A 16,308-nucleotide genomic window follows, 5' to 3' on the forward strand; every position below is an offset into this window, starting at 1 on the left:
ATGACGAAGAAAACGACACAAAAAAAACTTTTAATCTTTTTGTTTGAACATAGTTGTTTTTGAAATTAAAAAATCATTTACCAGCAAATTTGTTAGCAGATGGGCAAAACCATGTGCACTGCAGGAGGGGGGGGGGGGGGGTCAGATATAACATGTGCAGAGAGTTAGATTTTGGTGGGTTATATTGTTTCTGTGCAGAGTAAATACTGGCTGCTTTATTTTTACACTGCAATTTAGATTTCAGTTTTAACAGACACCACCCAAATCTAACTCTCTCTGCACATGTTACATCTGCCCCCCCCCCCCTCCCTGCAGTGCACATGGTTTAGTCCATCTGGTAACAAATTTGATTTGCAGCTACGATCAGGTCTGAATTAGGCCCTATGTCAGGACGGGATTTCTTAAGGTGACGCAGGATTTTCTCTCTCTTTAACGGGGTATTTAAGCCCTCTACATTCCAAGAGATTAGTTTTGGAGTAGTTTTGGTGATATTGACATCTGTGTTAGAAACTGAGTGTGTCAACATTAACCAATTCATAGCCTAGGAAATCATAGTGAGAAGAACAGTGTAAACAGACCCCTTGGTTTGTCCCATAAAGCAACCCAGGGGGAGCAACAAAGATCAACTAATATAAACAAATGTATACTATGTATAAGCAGAAACCCAAGTTGTGTGTGAAAAGTCATACATATAACTGTGTATAACCTGTCAGTTTTAAAATCTTTTAACAGAACCCAATATGACAGCATCTGAGGCTGTCGCAATACGTATATGTATCGAACCAGAACAGATAGAAATATGGAAAGAGAACATATGGTGAAAACAAGCAGTAATAGCACAGGGCTATATGAGTTCCCTGTACATTCCCGAAATAAACTAGAAACAACAACGTAGAGCTGCATCAGCAATACATAAACTAAACATATACTATACATCAAGAATTTCGAGGCAAGAGGTGGTAATGAATTGGCAAAGAATACTTATCAACATCCCAGCAATCAGTCATTATCGTCCACTGTGGAGCGAGGAGAAGCGGAGGCCAGAAAGGATAAAAAGTTACGGGCTGAGGACGAAAAGTCAAATTAAAAGGGTTTTCCATCCTTGACGACCCTCATACCCCTTTCACATCGCACAAATAACCCGGTATCGACACGGGTCAGTGTGCGATGTGAAAGCACTTTCCAAGAATTAGCGGGTCGTTTGACCCGGTAATTCAACCCGGTATAAAAGAAGGATTATACCCGGGTTGAATACTGGGTCAGGTGCAGTGTGAATGGGAGCCGCGTCAATGCGACACGGTTCCCATTCACAACATAGGGAGAGGCGGCGCAGAAGATGAGCTCATCACCCAGCGCCACCTCCACCCCTGCTGCTGCTGCCCCCCCCCCCCCCCCCCCCCCCGCTGCTATGGCAACCGACCCGGTATATTGCCGGGTCGGAAAGCCAGCAAAGGAGCGCAAATGCCGGATCCCACCCGGTAAGGACACGTTTCTTTTACCGGGTGGGATCCGGCATTTGCGATCTGAATGCGGTATCAGTTTGGCAGAATACAAAAGAGCAAATCGGATGCCTTTGCTGAAGAGTTCTTTGCAAATAGGAGAGAATTCCCGACGTTGCGTAGAGACTTGAAATGAAAAGTCCTGGAACAACAATAATGTGGAGCCCTCATAGCAAAGAGCAGTAGATTTACAATAGGCGTCCAATATCAATATCTTGACCTTGTCGAGATAGTTCAAAAGCTTGAAAAGAACTGGCCGAGGACGGTGACGAGCAGTTTGGCGGTCCGGACCAATACGATGTGCTCTTTCTACCTGCAAAGGTGAGGATGATGACGTCAGGCCCAGAGCTTCAGGGAGCCAGGTGGACACCAAGGAATTGAGTTCCCTGGGTTTGACCGATTCCGGCAAGCCAATAAGGCGAATATTATTTCTTCTACTGCTATTTTCAAGGTCCTCTAACTTATCACTCATAGCCGATATAGTTGAATCCCGAGAGTGCAGTAACGATTTTGCTTCACGGAGTTCGTCTTCTAGAGTAGAAATGCGATCTTCTGCCTCCGTCAGGCGCTTAGTATGTTGAGCAATTTGAGCAGTAGCAGTATTTATCGCCTCAGTTAATGGAGCCAATTTAATATCCAATAAAGGAGAGATAATATCAGAACTCTCCTTGGCTTTTTGGATTGAGGAAGAATTGTATTTGGTGGTGTCAAATAAGGCATTCATGGTGTCCTTTCTAGCTGGAGAAGCTGGAGAGAGGGAGGTTCCAGAAGTAGCAGATTTGTCTTTCTGATTTATGGTCTGAGAGACCCTGAGGTTTCTTGGGGTCTTAGTTTCAAATTTTTTCATCAGCACAAATTATAAAAATCAAAGCCACTGCACTGTATGCTGCAGGAACATAGTGGTAAAAATAAAAGGGGAGAAGAGATCAAGGATCACTGAGTGTGTCTGCTGATGTGCTGGGGTGGCTGTGCACAGTGGGGGTAATTCCAAGTTTATCGCAGCAGGATTTTTGATAGCAATTGGGCAAAACCATGTGCACTGCAGGGGAGGAAGATATAACATGTGTAGAGAGAGTAAGATTTGGGTGGGTTATTTTGTTTCTGTGCAGGGTAAATACTGGCTGCTTTATTTTTACACTGCAAATTGGATTGAACACACCACACCCAAATCTAACTTTCTCTGCACATGTTATATCTGCCTCCCCTGCAGTGCACATGGTTTTGCCCAATTGCTAACAAAAATCCTGCTGCGATCAACTTGGAATTACCCCCAGTGTGGGAATGTACCTGGCATGGTGTGTGGTATGGGACCTGACAGTCCTCCAAAAAGCCTGGCATCTGTCAGGCAGTGAGCATTACTACCTCAGTGCTGGAATAGCAAGAGGATGATCTGGAGCTCTCACCTCCAGCAGCCTCAGTTTCCTGATGAACTGTGGCAAGCACTGCGTCTACCCGGGTGAAGGCTGTAGGAGTACCGCTGCCAGGAGCCACAAGCCGTGTCCCCATCTGCTCACGGGATCCAGCGGTGAAAGCTGCAGGGAGCCAGCGCTGGTGAATCTGAATGCGCTCCTTGCCTGCCCTAATCCCCAAGTGACGCAGCTGCTGCTCCGGTGGGGCAGGAGACGGAGGGGACCCTGAAATCAGGTAGCTTAAGGCAGCGTTCTGGGGAGCTCCTTAAGATGCGGCCGCTGCGTTAGGCCCACCCACCGGAAGCCATGAATTCTAAATTTTAATCTTTTTGTTTGAACATAGTTGTTTTTGAAATTAAAACATCATTTATCAGCGCTAAAACAATGATTAGCTCCTTAATTAGTATGTTTAATGCACGAGACCAAACATTTTTTTAAATACTATCCACTGCATACCTTACCAAGTATATACATAGTAGCAGCTTATATGCACTTTGTTATATCGTCGTATGATTATAATACATTTCTGTATATTTTTGGTAACTACAGTGAGCTACTGGTGTTTACATTTACTTTTTATGTTTTTATATTAGGCCATTTCCCCCTTTAGTACCCGTGCCTGGCACCTCTATTATGGCCTTGTTACTATCAGTATGTCCCACCTCTTCACATATTTAACTGATGGTGTTATTTCTATTAGGGGTTACAGTCGATATAGTATGTTGACATTAAGAATGTTGATAAGCTTAGAATTTTGCCAGAGAACATGTTGATATCCACAATGACAACATTGTGAATGTCAACAGTAACAATATGTATATATGTTTTTATGTACTGTATATCAATACATGCAATTGGGTTTAAGGTGCATACACACAGTGAGATATTGTCTATGCCCGATTTTGACTATGCGATTTCCCTAGAATTCCCCCAGAGCCCAGAAGCACCGATATTGTCTATACACACGGTGCGATTATGGCTATGTGCGATTTTGACTATGGCATACTTTGAACTAGTCAAGACTGCCTTGCTTGCACAGTCTATTTTTTCTTGCGATCCCCATCCCGCGGGACCGCGCATCAGTATTGCAAGCTGTGTACACACGGCGTGATTTGCACTAACTTTCCTTACGATCTTGACTATATAGTTAAAATCATAAGGTTACATCGCACCGAGTATGCACCTCTAGGCTCAAATGGTGCTGTCGACATTCTGACCAAACAGACATGCTGAATGTCGACATATCATACCCAACGTCTATTAGGTAAGTAAGGCAAAATGCACCAGCACTTCCATACAAACACAATATAAAAGTCATATGATAAATTAGTATAAATCTAGTTGGGATTTTATATGTCACTCTTGTGAAAAATGCTGGAAGCATCCAAAAACCCAAGTGAGGGGACTTTTCTACAAAATATATTATAACAAAATAAAAGGCCCAGAAAGTGTAATGTTATGCATGTATGTAATGTATCATACGCATACAGTACATACATACATAAACCCATATGCCTCATGTGTACCTGACATCCTCATGTGCTTATTTCCACTCTCCATCCATTAACAACAAACGCGGCTTTTATAGCACCTATTGCACAACATTATGCAAAGATTTCTGTGACATTATGGGGCTGATGCAAATCTGAATATGAGCCCGTTTACTTAGTTTATCATGTGTGAACTCATAGAAACATTGAATTTGAGAGCAGATAAGAACATATTTGCCCATCTAGTCTGCCCATGTACAAGGGAGCCAATTAACCTATCAGTATTTTTTTGGGATTGTGGGAGGAAACCAGAATACTGCCCAATAACTCACTCTGAGCATGATCACAACATGAGCAAACACTAAAGAGAGGAGGGGCCTGTGTGCAGTCTCGTCCAGATTCCCTCTTCTAAAGCCGGCAGTACCTTACCCTGTGTCAGCGCTAGGGTCACTAGGAAACATGTGCCATGTGCATGCTTAGATCTCTGGGAAAATGCAGTGGCGGCCATTGTCCTGGTTATTTCTGCAGCTCCGCTGCAAATGATGTGGGACTCCGTAGGAGTAAGTATGCAAGAAATGTGTGCAGGATGTGCGGTGTGAGCCCCCTTGACCAAGCACACCTTGCATTATAGATACGCCATTGCACTAAAGCCACATTGCAGAGTGGAATGCACTCTGAGCGAATCTACACTTATGACTGAAGTGGAGTTCTTCAATAGGCAATACTCAGTGGGGCCCATGCAGACCAGCGTATAATTGTATATGCGCCAGTTAGGAACTGTATCGGTTGCACCTAGTATAGGCCAGGTACAAGTACTTTTCTGATGATGATAACTGACATATGCTGCGCATGCAGACCTCAGGAAGTATACAGCTCTGCATGTGTGTGAAAATATGCTATTTGTACACTAATTCTAATGATGTAAGCCCATACTATTTCCAACTCTGCATACAGTACACATATATTGTACAAAAACTAAAAGCTACATTTTATGGCCGCCTCTATGTTCCCATGGTACAGTGTGGTATACATAGAAAATTGTTATGGTCACAAAATATAACTTGTTTAACCTTGAATTATAGAATTACTCACTAGTGCATATCAAACAGCAGAACCCTGAAAGGGCTGATTATGCACAACACTGCTAATAGAGTTCATCTGCTCTTATTATGCGGAACACAACATGGGAGGTTTGAAAAGTTCAACTTCTATCACTTTAGTACAGTACAAATTATAGGCAGCAAATGGCATTAGCGATGAAAGCCACCATCGTCATGTGCTACAGACAACACTTCCAATTACTGCATTCATCTCAGGCAATTCATTTCACTATACAACTTTGTAAAACATTCCCAAACGCACTATAACACTGTCAGGCAATTGCAGCTGACTGTAAATAAACCTATGGAACTAGGGCTAGCAATTTATACACATCTGTCATTATGTATTATCATACTCACATGTGCTAATATTACAGTGCTTTATATAGACATGGTATTATAAATGATTTGATGTTAGTGCACACTGAGAATTACAGAGCCTGCTCTCTGTGTGGCCCTACGTCATCTGTTCCACAGAGCGATAATCAAGGGAACATAATCTGCAAAACAGTATATCAGGGAGCAGGTCACCTGTATTGTACACCATATTCTAGTATTCAATAGGGAAAGTAATATACCTAACGTGGGATTAGTCAGCATCATCATCATGTCTCTACCCTATGCAGTCATGTGCATTCATGTTTGTATGGAATTGCACAGCTGCAAGGATGTGGCTGTGCAATTCCATGCCATTAAAATTCAAATGCAGCAGGAGGCATCCGTAGGAGCTAGACACGTCCTGTTTGCATTAGCAAGGATTTGAGCACTGCATCTGAGGACTCAGGTTGGCCGCCAGACCGGACACCGAAGTCCAGGAAGTCATGCGTGCAACGATACAGACCCTAGACCCGTCATGCCTTCAAAACGGGGGCAACACCCCCCTCCCCCTCCCGTTTTGAGGAACAGTGCCAAGTGCTGCCCCGCTCCACCACCAAAATACCACTGCATGTAAAAAATACGAAAAGCCGGTGTATGGAAGTATGAAATATCACCAATCATACGGGCAGGTATGTATGTTTACCCTCCCCCTCTAACTTTTACCCTTCCATCCCGCAGCCTAACTCTAACAATAGCAAGGCCGCCCAGCATGCTAATGGCCACCAGTGATGCAATTACAATTCAATAGCTCTAGCATCGCTAACCCAAGAAAATAAGGGAAAACCCCTGCCTACGCAGCCTGGCTACAAAGGCAGACACAGAACGGCCATGTTTCCCTTCGCAGTGGCCGCATGTGACGTCATGCAGCCGCCCTGAAAATGGGCCAAGCCCAACCCCATTTCCAATGCCCAGCCCCCCACAATGCCACGTTTTTGCCCCTGCAAACGCCTCTGCCTGTCAATCGGGCAGAGGCGTTCGCATCGCAGTGATGGGACCTAGTGTACGCACTGACATAACAAGCCGGGCATACAAGGATCGCATATCAAATTAATCAGCACAGTCTCCTGGTACATCCTAGTCGCATCGCGTTACATCTAAGCCAGATTTTTGGCAAAAAAGATGCCCGACGCTAGCAGAATCTCACGGGTCCTGGCGTGTAGAGAGGGACTGTTTGGCGCAACTGCAGTAAACATTTGTATGAGACTGAAGCACAACAGAACCTAACTAATCAGCATTGGCTCGTGGTGCGTCCTAGTCATATTGCTTTGAGACTTATACGTATTATTGGCAATATTTCTTTATTATTGGAATAAAGAAAAATGGAAAATACAAATCAGAGCCATAGCCATAAGACAATAAAGATGTAATCATTTTCCTAAATCTAGTATAGAACAGGAAGTAAGATCTAGCATACAAAAGGGTAGCTTCAATCACAAGCATATGTACTGTATCTGAAAGTTACAGAAGGCCGATTCGGCTGGTACCTCCATAGTCAGCAACCAGAATCAGCCACCTAAGAGTTAACGAGTGTAGCCACAAGAACTTACTCTGCCTCTAGGGGCTATATACACTAAAGGTCGATTTTCATAGATGAAAATCAATTTTAATCGATATTGTGTTTCAGGGGCTAAAACACACATTTACTAACAGATTATTTTTTATAATAATTTTTAAATGTTAGCACATGTGTGTTTTAGCCCCTAAAAAACAACATTGATTTATAAAAATGACCTTTAGTAAATATACCCCTATGAGGGGGATATCCAATTAGCCCCGGTAATATACCGGGGCTAATTGTCCCGCCAGCGGCTGTCCTATTAGATCCAATAAGCAAGCACGAGCGGCAGCTTATCGGGGGTTAGCTGATGCTGCACCGGGTGCCGGCTCCTGACAGCTCCCGGTTCCAGCTCCCTCCGGTCACATGACCGCTCCCCATGAGACCGGTGGCGGGGGAAATGGGGGATTCGGGTCGTGGTGCTGCCACGGTTTCCCCGGCGGGGTTAAGCGGCAACTGCTGACTCCTCCTCGCCCTCTCTCAGTCCCAGCCTGCCGCTGCTGCGGCAGCCAAGAGACACTGCAGGTCGCTGCGGTTAGCTGGGATTTTGTTTTCCCTGCCTCAGGCAGGTGAAACCAAATCCCCGGACACAGCCCTGTTTTTGCTGTTTCTACCGAAAACACACAGGTTTAGCAGAAACAGCAAAAACAGGGCTGTTTCCGGGAATTTGGTTTCGGGTGGAATTTTTTTTTCTACGGGCAATCCATATTGGATAGCCTGTAAAATAATCGGTGAAACATCGGAATAAAGTCCCCGATGTTAATTCACCGGTAATTGGATATCTTCCTGAGTGAGAAGGAATATCACGAGTTGAGCATGTGCTGCAAATGTCTTAAATTACTACTTTTACCGGCATGTTTTATTGTCTGGCTTAAACATACCTATTTTATCCAACGTCTCTTTCCACTTTTGAGATTCTGGTGCACCTACATTACTCATTATTATACTTTTCATATTTTCCCTCAATGTCTCCACTTTACTTTCATTATGTTTCACTTCTGTTGCAAACACCTAGACAGGATTTAAGAAAAACATTAAAATAAAGTCTGCATTGTATAACACATTTAAAAGCAGGACATAACGTAGCATTAGAATCAGAAGGTGAAATAATGTGTACATAACAATATAAAGTACAGCTAGCAGGGGAGTTTTAAGACATAAGGAAGCTCATGTACAAATGTTCAAGCCCCTCCCTCATAAACATATGGTGCATGCACAGTACATTCTGCACATGTACAGAAGGTAACAAAGACTCTAGCACAGTGCCAGAGTCCTAGTTACCTTATATGCATGCCCCATATTTATGGCAATTTATTTGGAAATGTGGCATCAATACCATATTTCCAAAGAAATGACCGGAAACATGGTCAGATTGTGGATAAAACATTCCAATGGGTGCAGCGTGGGTCCCTTGACTCAGAGAACCATGTGCCCAGCCCGCCCTTCACAAATTATAAATACGCCCCCAACAGCTAGCAGGGCAGTTAAACGTTTTCTGCAGCATTTTTTTACAAACAAGGCACATAACATCACAAGTGTGGATGTGATGCACAGACTATGCTTATTAACATAGCGTGCTGTAGATGTTCTGCATTACTGCTATTTACAACAGCTGCTTCACAGCTAATTTAGCATGTGTAGAAGTTAATCATGTGCAAATACGGATCTCACTAATTAAGTTATACATTAGTTACATTAGTGAATAAAGTTGAACAGCTGCCAAAAAAAAGATTTGTACAGAGATTACATTCTGCTGAAGCATTAAGTCAGCCTTATCGGGTAGTATTTGCATTGGGCACATCAGATGGATGACTAACAATAATAACAGTTCTTACAATTTTGTCATGTGAAGTAACTAAAGCTGCCGACACATGCCGTGATCCAGGCATCTGGTTTCAAATTTGGCCACGTATTGATGAGTGAATTAGGAAGATCTACTCATTTTAGGGTGGGTAAGAATCCCATGAGATATCAATGGACATTTATGAGACTGTTGCAGAGCAGTTGTCAGATAATTGTTCCTAGTTATTGATAAATAGATTTGCTCTTTATTTATAGTGTCCTTTGGATGTTTTGAACTGTCTACTTGAATCTTCCATAGGATTGTTGCAGCAACATGTAGAAATGCTGTAGTTGTTTTTCAGTATAAATATTGTTCTTTGATTATAGCCAACAAGCATGCCACTGGTTTCAATAATTCATGATTTGCAAGTACAATCTTTCCGTTTTATACATACACTGGGGTATATGCAATTGCCAGCCGGAATTCGACCGTTTTTAAATTCGACACAATTCGACAGTCACATACCCTCCCGCCGGGACTCGAATTCGACATATTCAATAAAAAACGGATTCGACAGTCCCGCTGTCGAAAAACAGACCAATTGACGGATATGTGCGTCCTGGATTCGACTTTTTGGACGGTACAAAAATGTTTAAAAAACCCAGAAAAAAAATGCGTAGGGTCCCCCCTCCTAAGCATAACCAGCCTCGGGCTCTTTGAGCCGGCCCTGGTTGTAAAAACACGGGTGGGGCGGGGGGAGAATGACAGGGGATCCCCCGTATTTTCACAACCAGCACCGGCCTCTGCGTCCGGTCCTGGTGCCAAAAATACGGGGGACAAAAAGCGTAGGGGTCCCCCGTATTTTTAACACCAGCACCGGGCTCCACTAGTCAGAGAGATAATGCCACAGCCGGGGGACACTTTTATATCGGTCCCTGCGGCCGTGGCATTGAATCACTAACTAGTCACCCCTGGCCGGGGTACCCTGTAGGAGTGGGGACCCCTTAAATCAAGGGGTCCCCCCCTCCAGGCACCCAAGGGCCAGGGGTGAAGCCCGAGGCTGTCCCCCCCCCCATCCAAGGGCTGCGGATGGGGGGCTGATAGCCAAGTGACAAAATAAATAGTATTGTTTTTTGTAGCAGAACTACAAGTCCCAGCAAGCCTCCCCGCAAGCTGGTACTTGGAGAACCACAAGTACCGGCATGCGGGGGGAAAACGGGCCCGCTGGTATCCAGTGTAGATCTGTCCTCTTCTGAGCTTGTAATCCACGTACTTGGCAAAAAAACAAACCGACAAACCCGATCCACGCACCGAAAGGGGTCCCATGTTTACACATGGGACCCCTTTCCCCGACTGCTGAAACCCCCCGTGACTCCTGTCACAAAGGGTCCCTTCAGCCAATCAGGGAGCGCCACGTCGTAGCACTCTCCTGATTGGCTGTGCGCGTCTGAGCTGTCAGACGCGCAAAGCACATACCGCTGCATTATCTTCAATGATGGGAACTTTGCGGTCAGCGGTGAGGTTACTCGCGGTCAGCCGCTGACCGCGAGTAACCTCACCGCTGACCGCAAAGTTCCCACCATTGAAGATAATGCAGTGGCTGTGCGATGTGCCGTCTGACAGCTCAGACGCGCACGGCCAATCAGGAGAGTGCCACGACGTGGCGCTCCCTGATTGGCTGAAGGGACCCTCTGTGACAGGAGTCACGGGGGGTCTCAGCAGTCGGGGAAAGGGGTCTCATGTGTAAACATGGGACCCCTTTCGGTGCGTGGATCGGGTTTGTCGGTTTGTTTTCTTGCCAAGTATGTGGATTATAAAACAGAGAAGGACAGATCTACACTGGATTTTGGCGAGTATAATTTTATTTTCAGGTACACCGTGGATTCTACTTGGAGAAGTGGACCGAACCTCGTGTCAACATAGGTAAGTATGTGTGTGTCGGCATGTATGTAATAAAGTTTTACTTTCATGGTGTGCGTGTACTGTTTTTATTTGGGTATTTTTTTTGTATTAGAACTACAGGTACCAGTGGGCCCGTTTCCCCCCCGCATGCTGGTACTTGTGGTTCTCCAAGTACCAGCTTGCGGGGGAGGCTTGCTGGGACTTGTAGTTCTGCTACAAAAAACAATACTATTTATTTTGTCACTTGGCTATCAGCCCCCCATCCGCAGCCCTTGGATGGGGGGGACAGCCTCGGGCTTCACCCCTGGCCCTTGGGTGGCTGGAGGGGGGAGACCCCTTGATTTAAGGGGTCCCCACTCCTCTAGGGTACCCCGGCCAGGGGTGACTAGTGATTTAATGCCACGGCTGCAGGGACCGGTATAAAAGTGTCCCCTGGCTGTGGCATTATCTCTCTGACTAGTGGAGCCCGGTGCTGGTGTTAAAAATACAGGGGACCCCATACGCTTTTTGTCCCCCGTATTTTTGGCACCAGGACCGGACGCAGAGCCCGGTGCTGGCTGTGAAAATACCGGGGATCCCCTGTCATTTTCCCCCCCCGTATTTTTACAACCAGGACCGGCTCAAAGAGCCCGAGGCTGGTTATGCTTAGGAGGGGGGACCCCACACATTTTTTTTTTCTTGATTTTAAACCATTCCCACCCCTTCCCACTGAAAACCATGCTCTGATCTCTCCATATTATTTTTGTCAGTTAAAAAATAATAATATTCTTTTAAAAAATATATAAATAATACTTGTGTCTCCCAATAGACAAACCAAGTACATTATCACTTCTAATATAAATAGATATGCTATTAGCAATAAAAAAAACACAAAAAAAACATGTTTTTAAAATTTTTTATTAGATTCCGCCAGCAAAGTGAGGCGGAATGAAATTGACGAAATGACTGTCGAAAAGCACTGTTGTCAAACTGACATTCTTCAATTGAATATACTTTTGTCGAAAAGCCGCATTTTTACCATTGCAGACATGTCGAATTTGACAACTGTCGAATTTCAAAAAGTCGAATCTGAAACGTCCGTTTTTTTGTCGAAAAGTACTGTATTGCATTGTCGAATTTTTTTTTTGTGTCGAAAATGCCCCGTTTTTCGACATTTGCGGCAATTCGACCGCAATTGCATATACCCCACTGTCGCTTTAAGTTTAGGTTAATATTTTTTTTTTAGCTTCCAATAATTAAAAATTTAATCAAAATAGCCCAATAGCTACCCACTATAATTGCAACCAATCACATCCATATTCGTGGAAAGTCGCACCCCCTTCAGGGTCCTGCAAAATATGTATCATTGGAAAGTTTATTTATGTGGCTTACATATTTTCATACACTATATATAGATAAATCCATTTTGCATTTGGAGTACTCTGGTTTCCTTAATGTAGTTTCAGATACATGAGACAATTTTCGGTAATGTGAAGACTTTTTAGCCGTTCGTTTTATATATATATATTTATATATATATATATATATACAGTATATTCTCAGCCACTCTCATAATACATCCTTTGGCAGAGTGTAAACATAAGAGCCTACTATTTACACAACCTACAGCCACATCAATGCTCCGTAATACTCGTATGTTTCCTCCTGTTACCTGGTGAGTGCACAGAAGCAGATACTCTCGTCAGGTTATGTATCACTGAGCTTGATCGCAATCACATCCAATCCGGTCACTTTAGGGCACATAAACTGACCAGATCAAAGTTGAGATGAGTGTAGGCAGAATGAGTTGCAATGAGTGTGGGCACAATGAGCTGCGATGAGTGTGGGCACAATAAGCTGCAATGAATGTGGGCAGAATGACCTGCAATGAATGTGGGCAGAATGACCTGCAATGAGTGTGGGAAGAATAACCTGCAATGAGTGTGGGCAGAATGACCTGCAATGAGTGTGGGCAGAATGACCTGCAATGAGTGTGGGCAGAATGACCTGCGATGAGTGTGGGCAGAATAAGCTGTGATGAGTGTGGACAGAATAAGCTGCGATGAGTGTGGGCAGAATGAGCTGCGATGAGTGTAGGCAGAATGAGCTGCAATGAGTGTGGACAGAATAAGCTGTGATGAGTGTGGACAGAATGAGCTGCGATGAGTGTGGGCAGAATGAGCTGCAATGAGTGTGGGCAGAATGACCTGCGATGAGTGTGGGCAGAATGACCTGCAATGAGTGTGGGCAGAATGACCTGCAATGAGTGTGGGCAGAATGACCTGCGATGAGTGTGGGCAGAATAAGCTGCGATGAGTGTAGGCAGAATGAGCTGCAATGAGTGTGGACAGAATAAGCTGTGATGAGTGTGGACAGAATAAGCTGCGATGAGTGTGGGCAGAATGAACTGCGATGAGTGTGGGCAGAATGACCTGCAATGAATGTGGGCAGAATGACCTGCAATGAGTGTGGGCAGAATGACCTGCAATGAGTGTGGGCAGAATGACCTGCAATGAGTGTGGGCAGAATGACCTGCGATGAGTGTGGGCAGAATGACCTGCAATGAATGTGGGCAGAATGACCTGCAATGAGTGTGGGCAGAATGACCTGCAATGAGTGTGGGCAGAATGACCAGCAATAAATGTGGGCAGAATGACCTGCGATGCGCCCGCGTCTCTGTGGAGGGGAGTGAGGGGCGCTTGACCGCCACCCTGTGTGCCTGCTGGGGGACCCAGAGCATATCTGAGGCTGCCTGGAACATCCTGCACCGCCGCGGGCCCGTGCCGCCCGGGGGACCGGAAGTGCGGCTCCCGCGATCTCTCCCCGCCCGCTGCAGCCGCCTGGGACATTTGAGTGGGGCTGGGGCACTGCGTCGCCTGAACCCTCTGGGGAGCCCGGAAAGGCTATCCTGCCCAACATCGGCTGCCGGCCTCTGCGGCCATTGAATTGACCTTCTGCTGCTGCATGCTCCCGCCCTGACTGAGACCCAGGTACGCGGGGCGCGGGCCCACTGATACGGGGCGGACTGCTATTCTGTGGGGGCCTAACTGAGCTGGCTGGGAGTCCATTGGGTCGCGTGTACCCTTCCCCCCTCTCCTCCTGCTGCACGTATCTGGCTGGCCGATCCGGATCTCACTTTGCCTGGAGGTCAGTGCTGGGGGCTGCTTCTCTTCACCGCACGGCTCTGATTAAGGGGGATATTGCCTGATCTCCTGCTCCATCAGGCGGACACTTTGCATTATATCCGGAGACTTTGGCCCTGCTGTTTAGCTATACATATTTATACCCTGCCTCGGGCCCGCTGGCCTTTCCATAGGGTGTCGGCTTGCTTATATTTGCTTTGATATACCTGGTTGGCTGGACGGAGCGACACCGTGTTGTCTAAAATGGTGCGCGGCCGCCAAATTAATGCGGCGGTGGGCGCAATGGATAAGTTTGTCCGGAATCCTGGCTCTCAGCGGCGGGGGGGTGAGAGTGCCGGATCTGAAACATCACCACCATCTCCTGCGTATAGTTCCGCTTCCTCAGATCATCCGGATGCTGCTCTGCAGAGAGTATTAGATGCGGTGACCGCCAGTGAGACGCGTCTGGCGGACAAGATTGGGCAAGTGCAATCTGATCTCTCCATTATCCATCAAGACCTTCAACGAGTGAGAGAGAGAGTGGGAGAGGCTGAGACCCGTATATCCAATGTTGAAGATTCTGTCGGCCCGCTGTACTGATGCTTTGGAATCTCAAATGACTGAGGTGCACAGAAAACTGACGGATATGGAGGGGCGCTTGCGGCGCAATAACATCCGTTTCGTTGGCCTGCCGGAGAAGGAGGAGGGCTCAACTCCTGAAGAATTTCTTGTGAAATGGCTCCGGGATGCTTTTGGAACTGAGGAATTCTCGCCTTATTTTACCGTTGAACGGGCCCATAGAGTTCCGATGCGCCCGCTGCCTCCGGGGGCTCCACCTCGCACCTTTATTGCTAAGTTCCTCCATTTCCGAGACTGCGACACAGTTCTGAGGCTGGCCCGCACCAAGGGCCCTTTGAAATGGAATGGATCGCCCATATCGGTTTTCCCGGACTTTGCCGTGGATGTACAAAAGGATAGGGCTCAGTTCCTGTCTGTTAAGAGGAGGCTCCGTGAACTTGACCTGCCGTATGCCATGCTCTTCCCATCTAAGTTGCGAGTGGTGGCTGACGGGGAAACAAAGTTTTTCACAACTCCTCATGAGGCCACGGCGTGGCTGGATAGACGATTCCCGGCGAGGCGTGCCCTTGCAGATCCCTGAGTCTCCGGCCTAGCCCTGATGCTGACTTTATCCTGTTTGCTTTTCTTTTTTATTTATTTTCTCTCTCCTTGTGTGCTTCTCTTGTTATTAATTATGTGTGCTGCACATGCGTGTTAATTAATGTGTGGCAATAGGCTGCGGGGGTGTTAGATTGTGGTCGATGTCCTCTGTATCCCAGTTACTATATTCTGCTCTCACAGGTTAGACAGGACATATGACTACTCGTTTGCCTACTTTGATGCTTCGGGTAGGCTTTAGAATTTATCTTATCTCCTGTTGTTTCTGGGGGGTGGGGTTACGCTTATGGTTCGATATGTTTGGCTCCTTGTTATTCGTGTATGTTTATTTTGGGTATGAACAGACCCAGGGGGTGGATGTCTATGATTTCCCCTCCTTTATTTTTTCGGGGGGGGGGGGGGTTGGTGGCTGGAGGCTATCTCTATTTTCCCGAGAGTCATTATATTCTTGGCCCCGATCAAGGTGTGTTTGCACCAATTAATGGTGCTGCGAAGTTTGTATATTTGAATTTTTAGGTACTTGTTTTTAGTTTTGGGATCCAAGTATGCTGCAAGTTGGGGGTGGTATACAGGGAGGGGGGCGGGGGAAGGCACTGGGTTGTAGTTTCCATTTGTGTGGAGATGTATGTTGTGAATGGACATGGTTCATTGTTGTACTATCTAAGCATTGGTGTCTGGTAACTGAACGTATGCATGGTGGAATTGGCAGGCCGCGGGGTGTTGCATTTATTTTACTTTTGATGCACTATGGCTGGGATTAAAGTGTTATCGTGGAATGTGCGAGGTCTTAGTGACAAAGTTAAGAGGTCCCTGGTACTCCGACAGATTAAAACTTGTGCCGCTGATGTGGTCTGCCTTATGGAAACACACTTGGTGGGGAATAAGATTCTCTTGCTAAAAAGGCAATGGGTGGGA

At 45.9% G+C, this 16,308-nt stretch overlaps 1 protein-coding gene across 1 annotated transcript in view; it reads right to left on the minus strand.

Annotated features, from left to right (window-relative positions):
• Positions 1–16,308, minus strand: part of DST (dystonin) — a 1,076,884-nt gene that overhangs the window by 263,025 nt on the left and 797,551 nt on the right. The window contains exon 52 of the mRNA XM_063919308.1: positions 8,313–8,442. Coding sequence (XP_063775378.1) covers positions 8,313–8,442 — 130 coding nt within the window. The remainder of the gene's footprint in view (positions 1–8,312; positions 8,443–16,308) is intronic.

Source organism: Pseudophryne corroboree, chromosome 4, assembly GCF_028390025.1.
Source record: "Pseudophryne corroboree isolate aPseCor3 chromosome 4, aPseCor3.hap2, whole genome shotgun sequence".
In the NCBI taxonomy this organism is placed as follows: Eukaryota; Metazoa; Chordata; class Amphibia; order Anura; family Myobatrachidae; genus Pseudophryne; species Pseudophryne corroboree.